The sequence below is a fragment of the Limanda limanda genome, chromosome 2 (genome assembly GCF_963576545.1).
Source record: "Limanda limanda chromosome 2, fLimLim1.1, whole genome shotgun sequence".
NCBI lineage: Eukaryota > Metazoa > Chordata > Actinopteri > Pleuronectiformes > Pleuronectidae > Limanda > Limanda limanda.
Genome location: NC_083637.1, coordinates 7,323,627 through 7,349,264, shown reverse-complemented (window position 1 = coordinate 7,349,264; position 25,638 = coordinate 7,323,627). Strand labels below are relative to the sequence as shown.

Genomic DNA, 25,638 nt, shown 5'->3' with positions numbered 1-25,638 from the left:
TCCAAATTACTATAAATCATGTTATATGAACTACATGACCCCCATTCAGCTTTAAAAGTCAGCTACCTTGGATGCCTTGGCTGGGGACGACCTGATCTCTGGTCCCAGCTGAGTGCTTCACCACCTCTCCAGCAGGGGGCGGAGGATTCGTCACCACTGGGGCTGAAACACAGACATGAAAAGAACAGGGAGTAAGACGTTAGAGCTTTCTCGTGTTCAGCATGTTTTATTTAAAAGGGACGTTGGGTTTATTGCTTTCTCACGCTCTCGTGTTTCCTTCTGTTTCTTACCAAACTTCCTGGCCGGTTGGTCCTTATTTATGGGGATGCCTGGAGCTTTCCTCCGAGAAGCGCTGTCCTTACCTGACTGTGCCTAAAAACAAAACACACACAGAGAGTGGTTTTGCCATATTTTGCAATCCTGAGATTTTATTTTGTCACTTGGAATTGGAGGAAAGTCAAAGTCAGAGCAAAGACAGGTGGAGAGCACACTATGAGAGCTGAGCCAGTGATAATCTGCAGTTCTGTTTGATTATTTTTTATTTTGCTGTGGAGTTATTGAGGTCTTTTGAATTTTTCAATGTAGGTAAACTGAGCTAATTGTCCTGTTGCACCAAGCTGCATACGAATGTTCACCTTTTTCTGAACTGAAATCATAAAAATTGTTTTAAAACTAAAATGTACCTGCATCACCATCTCCCCAAAAAAACTAGACCAGGTGAAAAAAACAACTTTACGCTTCAAATGACTGAAAACTATCGAATTAAAATACTGAATTATTTCTGTCTATAAAAATAATTGCTTCAAAAATGATCTCCAAACATTCAGACGGTGACTAACCTGCAAAACTGAAACGAAAGACAAGTTGCGTCACACAAAAAAAAGAAATAATTGGCCATAGACATTATCATATTTCTCATCTTCCCTTGATGCATTTTTCTGTAGGTGTTGCTCTGTTTTGTTCGACCAGTAGAAGATTATTATCCTACAACTTCACAGCTCTTCTTTTTATTTCAAATAAACCTTTTATCCATTCCACAAAAAATAATATTCGGGAGTTCACAGCAACAACCACCATAACATCTTTGACAAACTCAGCAGTGCTGAATCATTATTGCTCTTTGTCACTGCGGACTGTTACCTCCCATGTCTCAGAGTCACTGACCTGTGCAGCCGGGTTAGCTCTGGGCTTCCCTGGCTCAGTCTGGTTGGTGTGAGTGGAGCTGAGCTTGGGTTTGGGGTTGGCGGCCTGAGGCTGAGGCCGAGCTCCGGGCTGTGAGGGAGCTTGTTCCCACTGAGCTGGGAGAGGGTAGGGGCTTGGCGGGATTTGTGCGGCAGCGTAGGGAGTGGGAGTGAAGTTGGCGTAAGGGCTGGGTGGGATGTTAGCGTACGGACTGGGAGGCATGACAGCGTAGGGGCTCGGGGCGTAAGGGCTGGTAGGGTGGTGAGGCAGAGGACTGGAGGGAGGGCTCATGATGGGGGACATGGGAGGGCTGGACACTGGGCTGACCAGCGCCATGGCCTGCATGGTCATCTGCTGAGCCTGGGAGACGTTAAAATCACAGCGTTAAAATCCAAAAAACACGAGGACAGGTGAACAGACACGGATCCTCACAGAGGGTTTACCAGGATGATGGCCTGCTGGTTCACGATTGCCTGCTGCTGCCGATCCAGAGCAGCCTGCTGGGCATCTGGAGGAGGGAGGAGCAGACCCACAGTGAACGGGACAGGAGGGGAATTACCTTCCAGCTTTTTCCTTTTCCTCATATTTCTTTCCATATTTGATACGAACCAGGTGTCACAGGTGTCACAGGTGTCACAGGTGTCACGGCTGCAACACGAGGCGACATCACACCCCCCACAGGAAGGACTCTCACAGCTGAGGACACGCAAACAAACACACACTGATTTTTAAGTGTGTTAACTGCACTTTGTAATGATTTGTGTAGCTCGTGAGTTACTTCCTTTGTGTACGTGTGTCTCTCTGGCTTTGTCCCAAATTATTCCATTAAGTTCATTATATTTGACACAAAATGACGTGATTTACTTTAGTCACTACAGTGTTAATTACAAAGTGTTGATGACTGAGTGTGTGACGGTTGTCTCTTGTGTCTGACCTCCAGGTGGAGGCGGGGGGCCCGTGGACGGCCCCTGCTGTTGCCACCCCCCTCCAACTCCCCCGGCCCCCTTCATCCTGCTGGAGAGTCCTGCAGCCGACTCGACTTCCTATTAAATATCAAAGCCCCAATTACATTTATTTGTCACAATGGTTTGAAATAACATCTTACAAAACATTGCATTTTTAAAGTTTTTGACTCCTTAATAAAATATTGAAATGTGTTTTGAATAAACTGAACTGATGTTTAAAGACTTTTTCTACTGTGACTCCATTAAATATTTGATACGACAGATATTGGCACAGTATTTATTTAATTAGTGCATTTGTGTTGCAAAGGTAAAGAGATAAAAGAAGTGAATAATATTCTTGTGTCGGGAGCTTTGAGTGTCAGATCAGTGACGAGCTTCCTCTTCAATGTGCAGCCGTTCCATCAGGAATCAGCCACTGACCCAACAAATCCACGGGACCATGTGCTCGTAGGCCATGTCTCATTAAATAGTCAGCCCTTCATTTGCCAGAGTGTCAGTTCCTCGTAAGCGGATCCGCGCGTTGCCTGGGTCGGAAATCACCGTGGCGATCCAGTCGCTGTGACAGTTACGGTAACTGGGTAACGTAATAAGTTGCTGGGCGGGAGAGGTCTGTAGAACACACCCGATACATGCTAATTCCTGTCAGTCGCATCCGATAGCACGGGTAACATTCACCGCTCTGCCGTCGCGGCTGAAGACTGATCGAGCCGACGTGGCCAAGATTCAGAGAAGCACTGACCTGACTAAGAACACATGGAGTGACCTCAACCACAATCACCTGCAAGACTGGAACTCTAATGTTTATAACAGCGGAGCAGGTGTAATGTTTTAAATCACTGTCATCTTTAATTCTGCTCCAATCTAATTTATTAAGAGCTTTTTGTTTATTTAAATTTTTTAATTATTTTACTATTAATTTGATTGATTTGTTGTCTTGTAAAGCACTATGTGACCATCTGTTAAAAAGTTCTATATACATTTTCATTATCATTATATTGTGATTAATGGTTGAGATAATGAATCCTATACGAGCTGACGTAGGTGTTTTACTGCTGACCTAACAAAACAGTACTCACTGATCTTATTAATATTAAATCATACAAGCTCACAGCAAACACTTCATCTCTACAAATCTGCCACAAATACAATGAGGACGTATTGAAGAGAAACTGTAATATATGAAAGATTTTTATTTTTCCTGAGCTACAGCCAAAATTTTAAAAACTGTATTTTACGAAATGTTTCAAAAATGTACTTAAGAGGGAAAACTGATATTATCACATTGATGTAAGTATTCAGATCCTTCGCTCTGACCCTTGAAGTTGAGCTCAGGTGACCACACATGGGGATTAGAGCCGGTTCTCCTTCTTCATCTTCACACATTATGTTAATATAAGGCTCCTTGCTCATTAACACAGCTGCCAGCATGTTAATAAGAACCTTAATGATGATGTGGGATCACTCCATGCTATTTTCTGCCTAACAGCTCCTCAGAGCGGTCAGGTCAAGTGAGTTTCGCTGGGAGTGAGTTTCGTAACTTACCCCAGTTCCATCAGACAGCACAGGGTCAAACAGGCTGTCGAGATAACGATCCATCCCTCTCTGGGGCTCCGAGTCTGACCGAGGGGAGGAGAGGAGAGGAGAGGAGAGGAGAGGAGAGGAGAGGAGAGGAGAGGAGAGGAGAGGAGAGGAGAGGAGAGGAGAGGAGAGGAGAGGAGAGGAGAGGGCGTCATGGTCTGCTGTAAACAAAATCAATTGGGTGTTAATATGTTTGCTTGAATGTGAAGACCTACCATCAGAGCCGGGTATGGGTGAAGATATGAAATCATCCTTTTTGTCGAAGCCACCGCCCAACAGGCTTCTGTAAAACAATAACAAATACAAAACACTCAGAAGAACTGCATCTTCATCAGTGAACCTGTCAGTGGAGGAAGAAATGCACCGAACCTTTTACTCAAAACTGCACCAGCCGATGTTGAGAACTTGTTACAACCAGCTGCCTTTCATTCACACTTCACAGGCCAATATTCACACTCTTTTTATCTGAAATATATAAATATAATATGATATCTGGCTCCATACCTGCTAAACGTCCAATAATGTCCATTAGATTCGAGTCTAATGTCCAAAGGAAAGAATCAAAATCTCTTAGAAATTAAGAATTGTTAAGACCATGTTTACACAATTTGAGATAAATTGATTGATTGACCATGGGCACGATCTCAGTTCTCTGAAAAGGATTTTGAATTCAAAGACCAAATAAAAACACTCTTAGCATCTAAGAAATACTGGTAATGTGTCTTTTTACAGCTGGAAGAGAACCTGGATTTTCCCTGAGACACTGGTTCCTTTCCATGCTCACTATACTTTGAGGTTCAAAACTCAGTCTCAAGAAATATAGCTCAGAAATGTCCGACTTTGGCTCAGGATGTTAGAAAACAGCTCTGAATCTTTTTGGTTTAAGGTTCAATCCTTGGTGAGTTTTCAGTTTGAGTCTGTGACCAAATAACTCACTGTGTTAGAGAAGTGTTTGGAAGTTCAGTGGATTTTGAAGAGGCAGAAAAGTGACTAAGAAGCACCGAGAGAAGCTCATGTGTAAAATGTTGAAATGTTAAAACAAATGATCAGCTTCTTAAAGACATTAGTTATACATTCACATTATGAATTAATTATTGTGAATTAATTATTGTGAAAAATTGCCCTTAATGTCTTAATCTCACATGCTAGCATTGGTCCGCACTCTGGTGGGTTCCTGTGCAGAGATGATGAAGTAGCTGCTGTGTTTGGGGAAGTCGGCAGGAAGCTCCAGGTCCGACATCAAGTCCAGGACGTAGTCAGAGCCCTCCAGCTCCACCCACTGGGCCGGCTCCTTCAACAGCACCGACCAGCCTCGACGGCCCTCCACTACACCCCTGATCACACAGACACACACACACACAAACACACACACTCAATATTTGTATATAACAACCATTTACAACATTTCTTTATAATCCAATCCGTGTATTCGGTGCTTATGTTTTTACTCGCAGGTGATACCTGTGTTGTAAGATGTCTTTGGCCATTTCTTCTCCTGTTGTCCAGGAGTGTAGAGGACATAGAAGGGACACACCTGACGGAGAACAAGCACAATGCAGACATTAAAACACCGACTGACACACAGCTCTTACTCCACCAGAAACTACCGGTGTGTTTTCTCATCTTGGACGATATTAAAAGTCGTTGGAATCAGATTCAAAATGTCTCCACAACCAAGTTGGTGGCACTGATCCCTGTCTGTCAGTGAACATCCTCCAGCACCGACAGACACAAACTCAGCTGCTGAGCCAGAGCGAGTATCAGGTGTTGTCTAATCCTCTGAGGACAGATTAGCTTAATGAGAGGAGGAACTGAGAGAGAGAGAATTAAACTCTTGTGTTGAATAGAGTGTACATTGACGGGGCTCAGGTAAACAACACAAACAAGACGGGTGAGGTTGGGTCGACAAGAGGAGTCGGAATCAAACAGAGTCGATGCTAATGGAACGGTTTCACTTGGATATGGTGCAGGGATGTAACCTGTGATTTAGACCAGTCACAGCACAAATGGATTCATGGGAAAAACAGATAAATGCAAAATAAGAACAGATGCAAATCATGAAAACTTGTTTCTAACTTGCAGGGGGGACTCAAAGCTCCACACAAGCACTCAGGGTTTTTCCTCTATGTTTTATTTATCCTTTGTTTAAACTCAAAGTCTCTTTCAGAGTCCAGTAAATGTATATTCTAACTGAAGAATAATGCTTTTCTTCGAGATCTGGCACAAATGGCAGCATAAAATGTTTATAATAATTATTCCAAAAGCAGATGTTTGTCCAGGGCCTTCTTCCAACACATTTAAAAATCATTGTGTGTAATTGTGTGTACTCACCATCAAAGCAGTGGATGTGCAGGACGGTGTGAGCTCTCTTGCGATTGGCCGTCCACTCCAGCAGACAGGGGGGGTACGTCCGGACGTACTCGGGCCCGACGCTCAGCCGCTGCAGAGCCTGGAGCAGACGGTGCTGACACACGCAGTCGTAGCCCTCCGGACCGTAGTCTGACACAAACCTGCGATAAACAAACATGAACAGAGGAATATCTGTACAGCAGCTGCATGGGAACGTGTGCACAGGGACACGGGTGAAGAGGAGAAGAAGGGAAAAGAAAGTCCAGAGCTGAAAAGACTTAAATTGTTATATCAGTGTCTCTAGTAGATAGTTTTCTTCCTTCTGCCATTGAGATTATGTCTGCACCCATGTCTTACTTCAGCAGATACTTGGCCAGTCTTTGAGTCGGCAGGAAGGCCGAGAGACAAGAGGAGAGGAGGAGCCAGCCGCGCTCGGAATTCAAGATGTTCGGATTCCTCCACACCTAAAAGAGGAGAGGAAATTAGAAGATTAAAAAAAACTCTGCTGAGATTATGTGCAATTTCCGACTGGTCAGGCTTTTTTAGAAGAGGAAAAGCTCTCACCTGATTGGCTACTTGAGCCAGGATCTCATCTCGGAGGCTGGGATTGGCCAGTCCTCTCTGGATGATGTAGTTCCCAAACAGATTCTCCTGAGCCCCATTCAGGTTCGGATCACCCATGAACCGAAGTATCTGTCAAAATCACACACACTGATTCACGACATATTCTGTAACTTGAAAAAACATCTGTAAAGGCTGTAATGTTTAGTTTTCATTAAATGCTTTTTGGCCTCTTATCCACAAATTACTTTTCAGGCCACTGAATATAGAGCTTTTGCTAAACTCTGTCAAGGGCGAGGATTTTCAAAAAAGCTGTAGAAACTATGGGACACAATTAAAGATGATCACTTGACATTTGACCACATTAGGGCAGAAATATAATAATTAAAAGGTTTATAAAAGTCCTGAGAAAGCTCATTTCATTTATATGAAATGTCTCAATTTCATAAGGGTTCCTCCAGATTCACAAAATCAACTGAAAACGTTGCAGGTTTTAACAAACTGGCACGAGAATAAAACCCCTTTGAATGCATGCACGTTTAAATCAGCTTACGACACATCTGTGCTCAGAATAAATGTTTAATGATGTTAAAACAAGCTTTGGCTGCTGCCTCTGAGATCCTGGATTTAGACTTTGAGTTCCCGTGTTAAACATCGATGCAACATGATGTTTTCATACCAGAATGAAAATGTTCAGGGATCCTTGTCTCAGCTCCTCATCCATTCTAATCAGAGAAGAATCCAGAGGAGCTGTCAGCGACCCGAACAACGGCTCCTACAACACACACACACACACACACACACACACACACACACACACACACACTCACACACACACACACACACACACACACACACACACACACACACATAAATGATTATACACAAAAACTGTTGACAAAAGTGACATGGACAAGCACGACGAGAGTACTGTGCTTTGTCCTGTGAGGTTGCAAACGTCCATCTATGTTTTATCCATGTCTTCATGCAGTTTAACATGAATATCATTCTTTGTGCGTTTTTTGTGCGTGTTTACCCTAAATATGGCCCGGAGGTAGTGTGTCATGAGGTAGTTGTTGATGTCCAGGGGCAGGGTGAGCTGAGGGTCAACCTGAACCTTTGGAGCCTGGACCACGGCCAAGCAGTCAGAGTGCAGCTCTTCACCACCTGTGAGCACGCACAGACACACACACACACACACAAACACACACACACACACATACAAACACACACACACACACCGGAGGCCATGTGTCATTGCAGAAATAGTGCACGGTGCATATTGTGCCTGCACACAAGGTGGAACACATCTGTAGATGAAAGTGTATTTATAGACTGAGTGTGTTGTGTTTGTCTAGATGTGTAGTTTGTGTACATGTGCTACTACATCTGTTTATTCAGGCACATGATGAATATGATGATGATGATGATGACCTCATAAGCTCTTCGCCATGAGGTCAAGAAGCAATAACGAAAGGATGGTAAACAAAATTATGGATCTTTCAAGCATGAACGATGGTGGTGTCGTTCATGCTAATGGTCAATCTAATTGTGTGAGAGAGAGAGAGACAGAGAGCGACAGAGAAAGAGTTTGTGTGTGTGTGTGTGTGTAAGTGCAGGTGTGTGTGTGTGTGTGTGTACCTGAGGCGACCTGCAGCAGGGCTGCCAGTTCAGCAGGGATAGGCAGTGTTGTCACATTCACCACTTCTCTATTGACTCGATCCTGCGCACATTGCAAACACAATCCAACACTTACGTTGCATCACACACTGACACAACATCATCTTCTCCCTCTTCCCTCTCACACACTTCACATCGTTCCCTCACTCACCTCCTCTGCCTTCCTTGCCGGCTCCACCACTGTCTGACGGAAAGAAAGCAGCATCACACTTGTTTTTATTTGAACTTCTAAGTCAAGTACCGTCAAATATCAACACAAGTTTCTCAGGTCACACAAACACAAACCCGGTGCACATACCCTCATGTAACGCTGACGGTTGACGATGAGCAGCACGGCCGAGCGGAACCTTCTGAGGTACTTCCTCCTCAGAGCAAACTTTTTTCTGCCAAAGAAAACACAATAAACGTGGAGGATGGATTATTCATAAACCAGAGATACAGCAGTGAGTGGGAATTTTGTCAAAACGTTCAATAAACTAAAAACAAACATTTCCAGTAAAAGATTCATAATTGTCAGTAAAATCTCATCACTCATAGTAGTTCAAATATACAGCTGAGTAGAACACAGTTATAGAGAAGTTATAATTTCATGTCATTTTCTTAATTCAATGTAATTTAGATCTCTGAAACATCATTACAGTCAAAATTAAGTAAATATTTCACATTTGAATGATATGTAAACTTGCTTCATGTCTCCAGGAGTGTGAAACCCATCGCCTGTGATGGACGAGCGTGGCCTTAATTCTCTGTCCTCGTCTCCTCACATCCAGGACAAGAGAAGTGGGTTGCCCGTGATAAGCTTCGACCTATTTGGCTCCCGTGAAACCAAACACTAAAACCTAAATAGCAACGCTCAGGACTGAAACTCCAGACTGGAGCAGGACAGTGGGCTAAAGACAGTTTAAGAGTCCAGCTCCAGGAGGAGACTGATGATGCTGACGAACTGAGGACAAGGGGAAGAAACCTTCTTCTTCTTTCTTTGTACAACCAGAATGTTATGAGCTGTTAAATCTAAGAGTCGTGACTAGGGTTGCAAAGGGGCGGAAAGTTTCCGGTAAATTTCCGGAAACTCTCCGGAAACTTTCCACGGGAATATGGAATTCTGGGAATTTTGAAAAAAACAACAACTATGCAAATTAAATGCTGAGCAATAAAAACATCATTCAAAACTCTATTTTAAAGATGTATGGAATGCAGCACACGCTGCACGTTGAGTTTCAACCCTCCACTGTGCATTCTTCCATCACATGCACAGATAACTCCCAGCATCCTTCACTCTACAGCAGGGCTACTGAGGCCTGCTGTAGTGTGCAGGACTAGTCAGGTAAGTTTCAATGATATTACTCGGGAAAATATATAAGCATGCTGATTGAGGATTGTTCATCTGTTCATCTAGCCTATTTCCATTCATTTATCCATCAATTGTAAAATATTTTTACAGACGATTCCAATTGTTTGGCTAACTATTTATATCTCTGGCATTGCATTAGTGTTTTTTTACAAACTTTTTTCTCATCTTATTCTACAGAACAATGCCACGTGCACTCTCTCATGTGTGGAGACATTTCACCCCATCCAATGTAGAAGGAAAGGCTGTGTACATTTACAAATACTGTGCATAGACCTATGTTAAGAATGACACAACGATGCAGAAGCATAAAGTCAAGTGCCCAAAGTTTCCTCAGGGCTCAAATCAGCCTATGACACAACAAAATGTTTATATTTATGTCTGTATATGACAAGGTAAATACAGTTAGTATAAATTACCCACAACATTTCCAGTTTATTCCCGTTAATTCCCGTTAATTCCCATGGAAAGTTTTCAAGTTTGAATATTCCCAGAATTTTGCAACCCTAGTCGTCACAGACTAGCAGCTGACCTCTCGGGAGCATTACCTCGCCACGTAGCCTTTGCTGCGAGCTTGAAACAGGGTCACGCGGCGCCGGAACTTGACAAAGTTCTTTCGGACGAAGCACATGCGAGTGTATCTCTGCAGCGTCATGGCAGCCAGGTGCAGCACACGCTCACGCTTCCCCTCCAGCAGCTGATACAACTCCTCTTTCAGGAAAATCTAAAACACACACACACAGAAATAAATCTATATTCAACCGGATTTATCTCGAACACTTTTATAACACTATTATTTCACCTGACATTTCCTGCATGTGCGTGGGCCTTTGTTTTACTGAGGGAGCTCACCTTACTGACTCCCAGCTGGTACGAGCCGATCTTCACCGGGCCGAGCTTGTGGAGCATGATGACACAGTTTTCACCGTCTGCAGGCGGAAGATCCCTGAGGCAGAGGAGGCCTTTATACCTGTGTGCACATCCGAGCCCACACACCAGGTTCAATATGATATCTGCATTCTGAGGTGAGTATGAAGAAAGTGTCTTAACTTTGTGAATCTGGGACTCAGTGTAAGTATGATTCACTTCATTCTGGGATTTAACATTTTGAATTTAGTCGTTCCACTGTGAATCTGATGGGGTGTGAATGTTGTTTCTTGTAATAAGTCAGGGTACTTCAGCAGTCAGTAGTCAGAGGTGCTGTGAGATCAATTGGCTCTAACTGCCTTCCTGCTGCAGGAGCAGGCCAGAGCCAAATGGCAATTTCAGCGTAGAAATATGGTGTGTGAACTATTCTTTTGCCAGAGAAAGCAAATAGGTCAAGGGATTTTGAGAAACTGAAAGTGTCGAGTTGTAATGGGCCGAGTAAACCCGAACGGGAGGCTGCTATAATCTGTATTTTATCTTGAGGGTTACACGGTTCAATTGCTGCTCACAATTCTTTACTGAAAAGGAGTAAATCACCAACCTCGATAAGAAACTGCGAAAGTTCAATCTGATTGGATAACCGTCCTTCCTGATAAGGATGGTCTCCATGATCCCAGAGTAATGCAGCTGAGCGTTGACCAGCTCCATGTCGAACGCTCCCGGCTCCTACACACACACACACACATAACAACTCACATGAGCTGCATACAAAAGATCACAAAAATGCAAATAATCACCGCAAACCTGCACACACCATCCAACTTGCAAAAAATATACCTTATGATGGTTTGGCTTGATGCATCGCACAAAATAAGGGTTACACCTGTCACAGATAGATGGGAAACGAATGGATGGGGAGAAAAATGATCAAACAGTTTGATAAAGGATGAGTAATGTTTGCCCTGTGTAAGGAAGTCATCTCTCAAACAGGAAGGGAACTGAAGCAAAACCAAACGTTCTGAGCAGAAAATTGAAACGCTGAACTGCTTCAGAGCAAACTGATCTCCAGACGCTCCTGATTTCATGTGTGATTGAGCTCAAATTAAGCAAATAAAATTCATCTGCCTGAGAAAAAAGGGCTCCAACTAACAGTGACATTGGGAGATTTTAACGTTGCCGAAGCTGATCCCTGAACACCGATACGAAACCAATGGTTCAGATCTCATTGTCAGTTTTAGGCACAAGCCCATAATATTACATGTGTCATTGATTTGGGCTGTGGAATAAATCAGTCACTCCTCAGGGATCATCATTTCATACACACTCTCTATCTATCAGAGAATTGTAGACACTTAAAGTGCGACTTATTATCGTGAGTCACAGTTGCATTGATAAAGTTTCTGTTTCTAAATATGTTTAGGACAGTATACATTATGTGATCATTGTCTTTATGGTACAAAGACGTGTTGGGGGGTTTCCTACAGATTAAGTGAGAGGTGTTTTCAATGCGAACCTTTCCATCTTCTCCAGCAGCTCCTGCAGGCTGCTCTGAAACTTCGCACTGACCGTGTTGGCCTGATGGCGTCGGGCCGCGCTGCTGCGTCGCACATTCGACCGCTGCTGGGACACAGACTCCGAGTGCTTCAGGAAGAGGCTGGAAACCATCTGGAGACACGTATCAAGTGATTAGCATCAGGTCAACTGACCGACAACCTATAGCTACTGATATTGGGGAATGATTGAGCGATAGGAGAGAGTGAGCTATAACAAAAAGTGTGTGTTTGTGTGTGCTCACTTTGTTCCTGCTCTGGGTGAAGAGGTCCAACACATCCTGACGGACCATGTCGAAGTTCTTATCCAAGAATTTAGTCACCTGCACCACAAACCATGAAAATGTATTTCTAATGGAAAGGAGATTAGGTCGATAAAGAAAGAGATAATATTGTTTGCAGGTTCAGGGAAATAAGTTGACAAAAAGGTGTTGAAAGTCCAATTAGAGTCAATTTCTAGAAAGCAAAAAGGGAAAACAATTGAAAATTTGAGCGAACGAAAATGGAAAACAAGTAAGAAAGCAAGAAAGAAAGAGACGGCACCTGATAGGTGACCCTCCCAGCGTAGTGTTTCAGGGTGAACTCTGGCAGTGGCATCTTTGGCCTGGCATACAGCGGGTTGTTTCCATGGTGATAGTGGCACTTCTGAAGGAAGGTGTGGTCTGTTGCCTAGCGATGGTTGGAGACAGTTAACGGCTGCCGAGCCACGGAATATAAATCTCTACCTCACAAACACATGTTGCCCACGTGTGCAGAGCAGATTGCTTCACTCAGTTACTCGTGTAGCGTCGTGTTCATATTTCACTTTGAGCATCGGAGACGCTCCATAATGTGTTTATCTCAATATGAGCCCAGTCTGCTCCGCGTGTTAGGAGACTCAGGAATAATGATAGCAGCAGGTTGGCAATTAAGTGTTCATGTGGGATAGTTGTGTATCGATCGGAACGGGCTACAATACGCTTCAGTCCCCGGGTTTATGAGAAATCCAATATGTGAGATGTTGTTTTTTTCTCCCCAAATCAATTTCTTCTGAAAACTGGGGAATTATTTGAACCATGAATTGGCCGTTGTCTTCTTTTTCCCCCCCATGATGCTCAAATAGTGAGAGATTTGTAGAGTTTCTTGAATTCTAAGTCATCATGTATCTATATCTTTAAAAAAAATAGATGAAAAGTTTGGTTTGACAGGTGTGGACGTACCTGAGGGAAACCGCACTGGTCGTCCAGGATGCGGAGTATCCCATGAGGCTTAGCAGCGATGAGGTCAAGACAGGCCTGGTTGTGGCTGAAAGGCTTCTGCTGCCACTCGATCTGCTCCCGCATGTACTCCTCCTACACACAGCACACAGCAGTTCATCAGGTTGCTTTATATAAAACTCTTCCGACTCCACTGTTGCTTTTTTTTTCTCGACTTAATTTGGAAGTGCCACTTTGTCCACTGTGGTTTGTGAGTTTTAACGACCTGTTGTCAGGTAACAAAAGAGGCTGATTGTCTTTTGACTTTACTGAATCTTCCTGATTGGAAACTAAGGGTGTTAAAATCTCTCTAAGACTTCAGTTTAGGGCCGATTTGAACCTTCAGACTTTTCAACTGCAGGAAGTTGAGACAGAATTAAACAAAAGAAGAAGAAAAAGAAGCAGAAGCCTTACCATTAAGTTGAAGGTTTCACTTGTAGGATAAACAAGAAGTTTTCTTAATCAGCATGTACACTTTCCATGCACACAAAGTTCAGCAGATTACTCACAAAATCTGACGTATTAAACACTGTTATAACCTGTAGTAACGCAAGTGTGCATTTACTGAACACACAACAGTCAGTAGTTCGACTCGCCTCCTATCCTGGAACTTTAATACCATTTATTTTATATGCATCACTGATATAGGCTGTGATGTGCCTCTTTCTGACTTCTTCCTTGTTGTGTTGCTGTGTGTTGACGCCTGCGTACAGACAGTGAGGAGCTCTGCAGTGAGAGTGCACAGCTTTTTGCTTTTTGCTTGTGGCGCTAATTTTGTACAAATAATCAAATGCTGAGCTTCCGGAAGCCGACAGAAGCGACTTACTTTTGGGGCTTTAAAAGAAATTAATCTTGACTACAAGGATGAATTGCTACTCGTAATGACCTCTCGTTTCATCTCCACGCTCTGCCGTCCCAGTCAGACTTTCTCTGTCGGAAGTATTAGTCATGGACATGTGCACATTTAAAAAGCTGATTAGAAGACCTCTAACACACAAATATATATATATATGTATAAAATGCTGAATAACTATATTTCAATGTGCAGTTTCACTATAGTTGCTACTTTTTCTTTAATCAAATTTATTTCAGCTTTAACAAGGGTCTCGACCTCTTTTGAGACACAAATCACCCAATAATTCCTCGTTAGGAAAACGTGTGATAACAAAAGAACTTGTAGCTTTGCTGACCTGCTCCTCCTGGAAGATGACCTTGTTGAAAAAGAACTGCAAAGTTTCATTGGCGTAGTTGATGCACAACTGCTCAAAACTGTTCACCTGTAGCTCCTGCAGGGCAAAGAGCAGAGATGTCGTGGGGTCGTTTGTGTGGGTTTAACATAGACGTCAGCTCAGATGCATCAGCCGAGAGAAACATTATTGAGCGGAATCGTGTTTTTCGGCGTGACCTCAAATCCATAAATGTCCAATATGGAGATGGAGAGGGCTTCGTTGCGAGGGTAGACCCGTCCGTTGATGCGCTCCGTCAGCCAACTGAACAGTAGCGAGTACAGGATCTTGGCAACAGCATCTCTATGAAGAACACACAATAAGGTTTCTATGGAAACAGAAAGCCCGGTTCCTATGGAAACAGAGGACATCTGAAAAGTCCCCCCCCCCCCCCCGGCCCTGACGTCCTTTTGTCCTCACATGCCTCTGCCAAAGATTGGAGGGGAATATCAAAGATGGCTCACTATCTCTAGAATTCTCCTGGTACGACTTTAGAGAGTGAATGAATGAGGAAATTAGAAAAATTCCAAACAGGACTGTCAGACAGTTTATCGGGGGGGAAATGATTGAATTTGACAGATACTCGACTCAGACTTTTATTTCACCTGGCATCCACAGCACTCTCCACAGTGAGCGGAGTGTAGATCTTCTCTCGTACTGTATCCTAGGAGTCAAGCACACCTGTTGTCAAACAACAATCTCTTTAACTACCACATTAAAAAAGTCCGCATGTCTATAATGAATGTGCATTTTTTAAATGTGAAGTGTGTTCTCCTCACTGTCAGTTTGAAGGTGACAGACTTCTGCAGGCCGTCGGGTGAGATCTGCAGCAGCTCAGCGACAACTCTGATCTCCTGCCCACTCACCACCGACGCAACCTTCTGACCCTCAGCCTGCAGGGACGTGCACCACACACACACACACATACACACAAACACACACACACACACACACACACACACACACACACACACACACACACACACACACGCACGCATAAATTAATTTTCCTTTTTGCAGCTGAGGGAAAATGATAATAATGTTGATCGATGATGGTCTCAATGTGTGTGTCTGTGTGTGTGTGTGTGTGTGTGTGTGTGTGACAGACCTGGTGTGGCTGGAAGTAAACGTTCCCCAGATGAAGAACAGAGGACAGCAGTCTGTAGATGCCGCTCTGCTCCTCTGGGGTGAAACGCAGGATGTCCATGGCACTCAGCAGACGCCTGAAGTCCTCTCCGTCATCCTTCCCCTCTATGGTACAATCCCCTCCCTACACACACACACACACACACACACACACCATTATCAGCAACCGCATACTTACCCTGAGCACAATTCATCACCGCTCTAATTAAAGAGTGACTTATCAGGAGCTGAAACTCTTGTTTCTGGGAACATTCAGAAGTTCAGAGTCTCACCTTGCTGCAGTGAGGTAGAAAGGCAATGTAGAGATGTGACAGTTTCCACCAATGAGGACAGTGAGGCAGGACTTTTCAGCCTGCTGCTAAGATACTCTTTAAACTAGAATGGCATCAGTAGAGAGTATACCTCTGTCCACTTTAATTCAATCAAGCTGGAACAAATCTCACACACTCTTGGATATCAGTTCCCTAAATGTGGCAGATTGTTTTCCCCTTAAAGACCAATTGATTCTCCCATTTGGAAAACTGTGAAAATGTCAAGAAAACACTTCCAATAGTGTAGAAGTGAAAAACGAATCCTGGATACTTTGGTTTGTCCAGATCTGCACTAACTTTAAATTGCTTCATCCTTTGAAAAAGAACCTCATTGGCAAAGGTAAAAAGCGAGACCCCAGTTGCTGGTAGTAGAAACCACAAACTGGACGTCAATGGAAACAGTTAAGCATCTTGCATCATGAGGTTATCAGCATTATGTTGCTCAGTGTTTCATCAGGTCTCATAAATGAAGCAAGGAGAGAAGAGGCGTCAGAGAAAGAACAGACACCTGAGCAGTGGTTAAATACCCATGAATCAGTGTCTTAATGGGAGAAACTGTCTGTAAAGCAACCTGAGGGTCTCAATGCAAAAAGTTCATGAGTTAAATCTGATGATTCATAAACCTGTAGCTAATTTAGTTGGACACTTGGCTAATAAGCACTAAACACAACACACATCTGAGGTTTAGGTGAATGTCATTAGTTTTGCAGGTATTTGGACAGAAGGGGGAAAGGATGATGCTTCTAGATGACAAGTTAAAAAGTTATCAAAGTTATTACAATTCATTCTGAGGGGAACATGAATGTCTGCATCAAATTTCATGACAATCGATCCAGTAACTGCAGAGGCATCCCAGTAGAGACCCAAAAATATCCAGTTCATGGAGTGGTGGAAAAGTCAGAGTATCCTACAGGGACCACAGACAGTTGCATTAATCTTTAATGGTGAATAGCTGTGGAGAGACGTCAGTGTGGATCAGAGTGATGGACGTCTACAGTCTTTATTATTCACATGAAACAATCTGAAAAGGTAAAATCCCGCTGAACTTCTCACAACTCTCACTATGTATAAATCTGCTAATTGCATTTATCGTTCATCAAACCTGAGATGCAGGAAACTTCCACTAAAGGTTAGTCAGTCGGAATTTGGCCACAACAATGAGTTTTATGCTCGTGTCATTAATCACGAGGTAGAATAAATGTCACGTTTTAAAGAAATTGACATCTCATTTGTTAACATGTCTGTTAAATTGATTGCGGTGACCACTCCTTAAAGTGTCCTGTGTGTGTGTTTGTGTGTGTGTGTGTGTGTGTAGCGGAGTGTGCTTCTTCATTTGTGTGTGTACCTGATTCAGATAGTAGTAAGTCTCAGGTTCCTGCAGATAAAGTGGGGTCTTCTCGTGGGGAGGAAGACCAGCTAACATCTCGTAGAAGATGTGGTAGTTCCTCTCTGATTTGGCCTGTGCATGAACACACACAGACATATACAGACACACACAGACACACACACACACACACACACACACTCTTCGATTTAGTTGTGTGGTGGTAGATTTCCTGACATTCAGATGTTACAGTAGAAAATGAAAGACACATATAGTCCCAGTTACTATATGTGTTAGACACCTCTTGTTCTGTCTGCTGCTACAATCTCATCTTTCTCACGGTGACTCACATGTAAGAAGACTCCACTTGACCTGCTGTGTGTGTGTGTGTGTGTGTGCGTGTGTGTTTGTGTGTGTGTGTTTTTCACCTGAAAGACAATGCGAGACTTCTCCAACAGGTACTGAGACGTTATGGCACCGCTGATTACACCCCTGGTAAATGACACGCACACGCACACGCACACACACACACACACACACACACACACACACACACACACACACACACACACACACACACACACACACACACACACAGTCCGAGTTAAGTAACAGGTCATGCATGCATAATGTGCTCAGGTCTCGGTCACAGCTCTGTGTTACTGGGACATGTCAGAATATTCAGTAGTTCAAACCAACGCAATTAAATACTGTGACACATTTATCAACTCACTCTTTGGACATTTTATGGTTAAAATCTTTTTCGGCCGATTGCTAAATATGTTGGAACTTCCTGCTAAAATTCAGTTTTGAGCCGACATCTCAAAACTGTTGCTGATGTTCTGTTCTTGATAAGTTGTAAATCACTCACTCCTCCATGTAGATCTGCGTGTATTTGCCAAAGCGTGAAGAGTTGTCATTGCGCACCGTTTTGGCATTCCCGAAAGATTCCAACAGGGGCATGGCCTCCAGGATCTGACCGATCACCAGAGACAGTAATGTTACTATGGTTACCTTCTAACAGGGATTCTTATCATGTCAGGAGAGGAAGAACAAGAGGAGGAACACTTTACCTCTATCTGAAGGTAAATGACAGAAAACAAGGGAGAGGGAGGGAAAACAAAGTTAGATTAAATGACCACAGTATTTTGTGAACATTTTGTATTTGCATGAATGTACTTATAGGTACATATGTATAAATATATACATAATAAAACGTATATCTACCTGTTGTGTGATGTTGCGTTTGTGATGTATGGCTGTCAAGTAACGCAGGATTAGCTTCGTAGCTTCCGTCTTTCCTGACCCGCTTTCTCCGCTGTCATAACAGAAACAGTTCACCCGAGTATTTTACATAACTTTTCCAATTATCAGTACATTTGAAAGGGACAGAATGTATATTCCAAAAATATACTACAGGGCATTTTGTACCTGATCACAATACACTGGTCCTTTTTGGCATCCATCATGGTGTTATACGAGAGGTTAGCAATGGCAAAGAGATGACTGCAACACAACAAAACCTTTTCAATTAACAAATGTATTGTACGTGTTAAGTGTGTTTGTCTTTGTGTGTGTGTGTAGATGTGAAGTGGCGGTGAAATCATAACCAAACTCTCCCTTGGCAACCAACCAGCATCAGTGGAACCGGAGCCTCCCACTAACACCTGAGAGCGCCGGCATTTACACCTTTATTTACCACCGTACTGCATCTCGGAGCACAGCTCACGACACATGTAGACAGATGTAGTACAACAGTATAATCACAGGAGCTCCCAGTCTCAGAGGTTTCAGTTAAAGGTTAGAGAGTTTGGTTTATCTACTCCTCTCAGAGGCAGAAAGCACCGAGAGAGCTCATAAATCTACCAGGACTTAACCCTCCTCTGCATTTGTTATTTTAATGGGACAATAATGTTCAAACAGTGGTTCTTTCTCCCTCTTTTTCAAAAAATCGACTAAAGGGCAAAGTAATAGTAGTAAAAACATGTCCCTTGAGGGGCTGGAGTAAATCCCAAGTGACATTTGCCAGGTTGGGGGGGGGGGGGGGGGGGGGACACCCTGGACAGGTTGTCAGCAAAGATGGAAAACCATTCACTCCCACATTCACACCAATGGACAATTTAGAATCTGTAATTAACTCTGTGGACTGTGGGAGGAAGATTGAGCACCCACACAAGGGGGAGAACATACTGGGATTCAAACCAAGAATAGATTGATAAATGCATTTTTGATCAATGTGTGATGTCATTTTCGGACTTAATCGTGACTTCTTCATGGCATCACTTATTATATGATTTAATATGATGGAGCTTGGTTTTCTGAACATTATAATATGTAGACTGTTTCTCTAATTCTAATAAGTAGAAAATCTGTCCTGAAAAGCAGTTTCTCATCACTTTCCATCAGATTTGATAAAAATATACAAGCAGACACACACACAGCGACAAACACACACACACACACATCCAACACGTCCTCCTCATGTCTCAGTGGAGATAACACTGACTTTAATTGACAATAATTTCCTGGAGACTCATCAAACCTTGACCAACCTGTTACTTCCTGAACTCCGACCTTAATGACTTCTCTTTAACTACGATTTATCCACTTACTTAAGATTAGACCACATAATTTGACTGAGTAAACAGACTAGGTAATAACACAAATACACACACACAGACACACACACACTCCTGGGTCTTACGGAGGGTTGTCGCCCAGGCCCCGGCCTTCATACTGAAGCACCATGTCTGTGCCGTACACATTCAGCAACTTGTAGGGATTCACAGACACGAGGATGCTGCCTATGTACGTCTGTGTGGTGGAGGGAAAGAGAGAGAGAGAGAGAGAGAGAGAGAGAGAGAGAGAGAGAGAGAGAGAGAGAGAGAGAGACAAAAGGACAAGAAGGAGAGTGGATGAGTGGATGTAGCTGACCATGACATTTGAAGATATTTGTTATTCAATTTGCATTTTTGAAATGAGGTATACATAGACGTGTTCCTGGTCGTAGCGCTTCTTCAGGTTCATCAGAACCGTGGTGTCGTTCAGCTCTCTGAAATCAAACAATGAGGAAATTAAACACACACACATGCACAGAGCACATATTGTCCCACTGGAGCACAATTCCCACACTTGCTTTGATTTCCCAAAAATTAATTATGCTTCAATGTCACTCAATGACTTTCTCAGTGCAAAGTAAAATGATGGGATGTTATGAATCACACAGGGGAAGTTTTGACTTGAAGCAGCGTGGGATTGCGAAGGCTGTTGTCTTCACCTCCATTGCCAATGAATATCTCCCTGACTGACTGATGGGATAATGTATTCAAGTTTTATTCATGTTACTCAGCAAATTGTTATGAATATTCCTGAAGCATTATACAAACAGCTAACTGGCTAGCATTATGTTTTTCCTTCTTCACATTTTGTTTGTCAAAAAAGTTAAAGTAGAGACAGGCAAAGCCATGGGTAAAGTGGATATGACACAATTAAAAGGCGACCACAATGATATAATAATAATCTCTAATAATAATAATGCAAGTACAAAAGTCACGACCAGCGGTGAGGATGCTTGGTAATACTGGTTTGTGCTTACGGCAGCTGTGTCATGTCCTCCATTCCCTCCGCCCAGTTCTTCACCCTGTGGCCTGTCGTGGGCAAGCTCAGGATGGAGAAGATCTGGCCAAACAAACATAATTATTCAAACACTGTCAGGCAACATTGTCAAAGCTTGAGGGACGTTGTCATCCGCTTGATGCAGAGCTAATGTAAAATATGCAGACATTTGAATATTGTTGTTGGTGAACTCTGAAGTGGGTCATCCACCTTCTTTATCCTGTGTTTTATAGGTACTGCTCGAATAATGTTTGTATCACACTCATCGCTATTCAAATATTTTGTCAGCTGTCATATGGAATCATATAAAACTTCAAAGTCCACACATGTAGAAACACATAAATGAATATTTCCCTACCTTGTCATACCAGTTCTGACCAGGTGCTCTGTCTCTGTCAGGACTCCAGTCCGGGTCCTGTTGTCCGTCAAAGAAACGAGCTGTGGGTAGATATCCTTCCATCACTCCGTCTTCTCTGTACATGGCCCACTTTGTCAGATTCTGGACGGTCCCATGTGGTAAAACCCTCTCCGCTGCCCAGACGTCCTCCCCTCCCTCCCCTCCTCCTCCTCCTGGGGCATTCCTGGCCCAGTGGCCTGAGTGTGGCCCATAGGGAGGAATCACAGCGTAGCGGTTATCCTCCCCCTGCAGGCCCGTTGGCACCCTGTAGGAGGCGTAGCGAAGATCCTGGTTTTGGATGGCGTCGTTCAGACTGGGGTTGTGGAACCGACGCGTGAGAACAGATCTATCCGGCAGCCTGGGGGGGGGGCAAACGAAGGCTCTAATCAATGAACACAGGGTTGCACAACATGGAGCAAGATGGTGCATGATTTTGTGATCTATGATTCTTTTTCTCTTTGATTTTTATTATAAAAGAAATATAGGATTGTGTGGTCTTTGTGGAGGAATGTGCTCTACTGATATATAGTCTAGTTAACTTTAAAAACAAAGTTAGGCTTTAGTGTCACCAGCCTAATTTATTTACTATGCCAGGAGCCAATATGAAAGTAGTGATGACAGAACAAATAATCTAACAAATAACAGAAATAAAACACTTGCTTAGTTTCATGGGGTTTATGTTTAATTTCAATCAACATATAACTATCGAAAACTTTTCTCTATGATGTCATTCTCTGTCCCAGTCCCCATTAATGGTGTCGTTCCCTACCTGTATCTGGCACCATGGAGTTCCCCATTCTTCATTGCTGAGCTGAGATTAGGAGGAGTGGGTTTAGGCACGCCTGACAGTGCAGAGTTTTCTGACAGGTGATAGAGACCTGTGGACCGAAGTGCTTTGTTTTGCCTCAGGGCACCGGAGAGGTTGGGCTTCTGGCCGGGGATAACCAGGGAACTATCACGGAGATGGTATGATGCGTTTCGAAGGTTGTCATTCATAAGAGCCTGCGGGTAAAGTTATAATTACATCCAACTAAATAGTACGAATCATTATCATCATAATAATGGCTGAAAGGTTAGGTTTGATTTTTAAACACACATGGACTGGATTTGGGAAAAGAGTTGATAATAAAAAAGTATTACAGCAGCAAAGTTAAAATCAAGATAATTTGAACCGGTACACACCTTAGACAGGTCAGGGGTAACTGGCTTCCGTGGGTCAATAATGATGGTTCCGTCAGGCAGGGTATATGACAAACCCTTTAAATAGGGGTTCAGCAGGGCGGCCGTCAGATTGGGGCTCTTTGGTTTCCTCGGGTCCACTATAATAGTTCCATCTGGGAGCGTGTATGAAGCTCCTTTCAAGGCAGGGTTGTTGAGGGCCTAGATATAACAACAGCAGTTAAAGAAAGCTGGAGAAGTTAAACAAGCCGGAGAAGTTAAACAAGTGCCAATTGAATGAAATGGTAACGGTATATTTATATAGGGCTTTTTCAGTTTTTAGACCACAAAAAGCACTTTACAGTTAAATTTTCCCTTTCATGTACATAATCATCCAGCACTTTACACAGCTCTTTTTCTGTCACAAACCATTCATAAACCGCCAGCACACCCATCAGGGACAATTTGCAATTCAATATCATGCAGGAAAATTCAGAATGTGGACTGGAGGAGCCGGGGATCGATCCCCTCTACCTCCAGAGCCACAGGCACTATAATGTAGTTATCTATTTATTTATTAAAGGAGAAGATGAGTGTGTTTAATCAGCAATTATTATCAGCAAAATACAAAGAGCTATATCAATTTGTTAAAAGAATTACATTCTACACTATTATTACTATTTGGATGACAGGGGAGGAAAGAGTAATAGAACAGAACACACACACAAAAAAAGAGTCTGTATCTATTACTAACATTGGCCAGGTGTGGTGATATGGGAATATTGGGGTCATGCATTCCTCCTGGTAAATTGAAGGACGCATCCCGCAGCATAGAGTTTTGAAGAGCACCGGACAGGTTTGGAGAGACAGGTTTCCTTGGATCAATGATGATCGTGCCATCTGGCAGCGTGTACGAAGAGCTTTTCAGGTAAGGGTTCTGAAGTGCGGCGGTCAGGTTCGGAGACTTCGGTTTCCTGGGGTCAATCACGATGGTGCCATCAGGAAGAGTGTAAGAGGCTTGACGCAGAGCTGGGTTGCCCAGGGCCTTAGCCAGGTTTGGGGAGATAGTTTGCTGCACAACACAGACATAAGTTAAACTTCAGAGGATAAAATGTAATCAGAAGAGGGACTAGATGTAATTATATTAAAAGGTGAATTCGATTTAAGTCAAGGATAAAGAGTCATGGGTTACTTGCTGTCTGGGGTCTATAATGGTGCCATCACGGAGAGTATATGAAGCAGACTTAAGATCCTGGTTCTGAAGAGCTCTGGAAAGATTCGGAGACATGGACATCTGGGGCTCACGTGGGTCCTGTGTGGATAGGAGTGTCAGGAGAGTACAACAATGCAATTTGTCATCTTAGTACTGTATGAACACAAACCCTTTGACATGTTCCTTTTCTACCTACCCTGATAACTGATCCATCAGGCAATGTGTACGAGGCGCCGCGGAGTTGTTGGTTTTGCAAGGCATTGCCAAGCATAGGGGAGGAACGTGAATTTGCATATGGTGACACCAAGGTTCCGTCTGGCAGGCGGTATGATGCCTGCATCATCTGGGGGTTTAGCAGGGCACTTCCCAGCATTGGAGAAGAGGGTGCCGGGGCCCCATAAGAGGGCCGTCGGAGCGGTGTCTGATAAGACGCTTGGCGGAGGTTAGGGTTCTGCTGTAATGCGCTGGTGAGGTGAGGACCAGCAGGGGCATAAGGATTTCGCCGTTGCATCATTGGTGATCGTAAAGATGAAACACCCTGCATGTCAGATCGGTTCAGCAGGGCATCATGGAGCAACGGTGCTGGGCCAGGCTCAGAGATATAATCATATGGGGTAACCACAGTTGGCCCGTAAGGTGAATGAAGCTGTGGAGTCTGATAAGACGATACACCTCTTAGTGCCTGACCATGTCTCATGGCTCCAGAGAGCATTGGAGATGAAGGCACAGATGCAGCATATGGGGACCGAGGCCTCTGAAGGGAAGACACATAGGATGCATCTGTCACTGCCCGATTCTGCAGAGCTCCAGAGAGCATTGGGGAGGAAGGTGGCATGGGTTGTTCATAATGTGACATTGGTCCTTGTAAAGGAGAAATATAGGATGAATCTCTCACTGCCCGATTCTGCAGAGCTCCAGAGAGCATTGGGGAAGAAGGTGGCATGGGTTGTTCATAATGTGACATTGGTTGCTGAAGGGTGGAAACATAGGATGCATCCCGAATGGCCCGGATTTGCATTGCGCCAGACAAGTTAGGGGATGAGGGATAATAAGGTTCTACATATTCAGGAGCCATGCCTACCACCTCTGGGCCAAGGGGTGAAGAAAAAGATGCCTGCCGGATAGCCTGATTCTGCATAGCATTAGATAACATGGGAGAAGAGGGAGCAACAAGCTGATCAGCATAAGGATCAGCATAGGGGTCAGATACATAAGCTTCTGGTGCATAAAAATGTGGATGGGCTGCTCTAGGGGACATGAGGGGAGAGGGCTGACGAGAAAGACGAGGAGAGAGGCGCGGGGATGCAGGATGGCGCATTTGTTTCAGAGACGGTTGAGGAGAAGCAGGAGGCATCCTTCTCCTGGACTGCATGAGGGGACGTCCTCGAGCTACAGGGCGAGAAGGATATCGGCCAGATTCTCTCCTCCCCAGGGGAGCACGGTGGACCATGTGAGGGGAGTGGAAAGGGGAAGAGTAGAGAGAGGAATCCACTGTGAGAACAGAGGACCTGTTGCTCCTCAGAGAGGAGGCACGGAATGGACGCACGTTCTGGGTGGGTGGGGGCACTGGACGCCCTCTGAGACCCATAGGGGAGGGTCTGACAGTACCTAAAGGAACATTTCCCCCCATCCTATGCCTGGGAAAGGGCGTGGGGTTCCTGTGCAGCCGAGTTGAGCGGCGAGAAAGCGTGGGAGATGATGGAGCTGGACGGCGCCCTGCAGGGGATAAACTGCGATGGGATTGAGAGGGAGATGGTCTCCGGCTGAGCTGTGGAGAGAGAGGGGCAGATATATAACCAGGGGCGAGTGGAACAGTGGGTGGACTATGCATACTCCTCTGCCCATATGGACTGCGGGCAGCAGTGGGCGAGGCTGGAGGACTTCGCCTCCTCATGGATGCACGTGGTGAGGAAGGTGGAGAACGTTGCCTCAT

The 25,638-nt window shown here is 43.9% G+C and overlaps 1 protein-coding gene across 1 annotated transcript in view; it reads right to left on the bottom strand.

Moving 5' to 3' along the window:
• myo15ab (myosin XVAb) overlaps positions 1-25,293 on the bottom strand; it is a 41,363-nt gene extending 16,070 nt beyond the window's left edge. The window contains exons 1-45 of the mRNA XM_061083144.1: positions 23,902-25,293; positions 23,685-23,804; positions 23,247-23,564; positions 22,517-22,714; positions 22,104-22,264; positions 21,296-21,716; positions 20,918-21,000; positions 20,311-20,374; positions 20,027-20,136; positions 18,754-18,828; positions 18,550-18,640; positions 18,396-18,401; positions 18,194-18,297; positions 17,751-17,814; positions 17,344-17,457; positions 15,650-15,811; positions 15,321-15,434; positions 15,147-15,205; positions 14,721-14,844; positions 14,506-14,601; positions 13,280-13,411; positions 12,624-12,749; positions 12,326-12,403; positions 12,044-12,195; positions 11,368-11,413; positions 11,132-11,256; positions 10,516-10,633; positions 10,212-10,387; positions 8,591-8,698; positions 8,277-8,386; positions 7,672-7,802; positions 7,315-7,410; positions 6,639-6,767; positions 6,432-6,538; positions 6,057-6,235; positions 5,187-5,259; positions 4,868-5,059; positions 3,941-4,008; positions 3,690-3,763; positions 2,117-2,225; positions 1,792-1,878; positions 1,626-1,690; positions 1,165-1,542; positions 291-372; positions 67-162 (exon numbers count right to left, since the gene is read on the bottom strand). Of these exons, the coding sequence (XP_060939127.1) occupies positions 67-162; positions 291-372; positions 1,165-1,542; positions 1,626-1,690; positions 1,792-1,878; positions 2,117-2,225; positions 3,690-3,763; positions 3,941-4,008; positions 4,868-5,059; positions 5,187-5,259; positions 6,057-6,235; positions 6,432-6,538; positions 6,639-6,767; positions 7,315-7,410; positions 7,672-7,802; positions 8,277-8,386; positions 8,591-8,698; positions 10,212-10,387; positions 10,516-10,633; positions 11,132-11,256; positions 11,368-11,413; positions 12,044-12,195; positions 12,326-12,403; positions 12,624-12,749; positions 13,280-13,411; positions 14,506-14,601; positions 14,721-14,844; positions 15,147-15,205; positions 15,321-15,434; positions 15,650-15,811; positions 17,344-17,457; positions 17,751-17,814; positions 18,194-18,297; positions 18,396-18,401; positions 18,550-18,640; positions 18,754-18,828; positions 20,027-20,136; positions 20,311-20,374; positions 20,918-21,000; positions 21,296-21,716; positions 22,104-22,264; positions 22,517-22,714; positions 23,247-23,564; positions 23,685-23,804; positions 23,902-25,293 (6,913 nt within the window). The remainder of the gene's footprint in view (positions 1-66; positions 163-290; positions 373-1,164; positions 1,543-1,625; positions 1,691-1,791; positions 1,879-2,116; positions 2,226-3,689; positions 3,764-3,940; positions 4,009-4,867; positions 5,060-5,186; positions 5,260-6,056; positions 6,236-6,431; positions 6,539-6,638; positions 6,768-7,314; positions 7,411-7,671; positions 7,803-8,276; positions 8,387-8,590; positions 8,699-10,211; positions 10,388-10,515; positions 10,634-11,131; positions 11,257-11,367; positions 11,414-12,043; positions 12,196-12,325; positions 12,404-12,623; positions 12,750-13,279; positions 13,412-14,505; positions 14,602-14,720; positions 14,845-15,146; positions 15,206-15,320; positions 15,435-15,649; positions 15,812-17,343; positions 17,458-17,750; positions 17,815-18,193; positions 18,298-18,395; positions 18,402-18,549; positions 18,641-18,753; positions 18,829-20,026; positions 20,137-20,310; positions 20,375-20,917; positions 21,001-21,295; positions 21,717-22,103; positions 22,265-22,516; positions 22,715-23,246; positions 23,565-23,684; positions 23,805-23,901) is intronic.
• Positions 25,294-25,638: the final 345 nt, after the last annotated feature.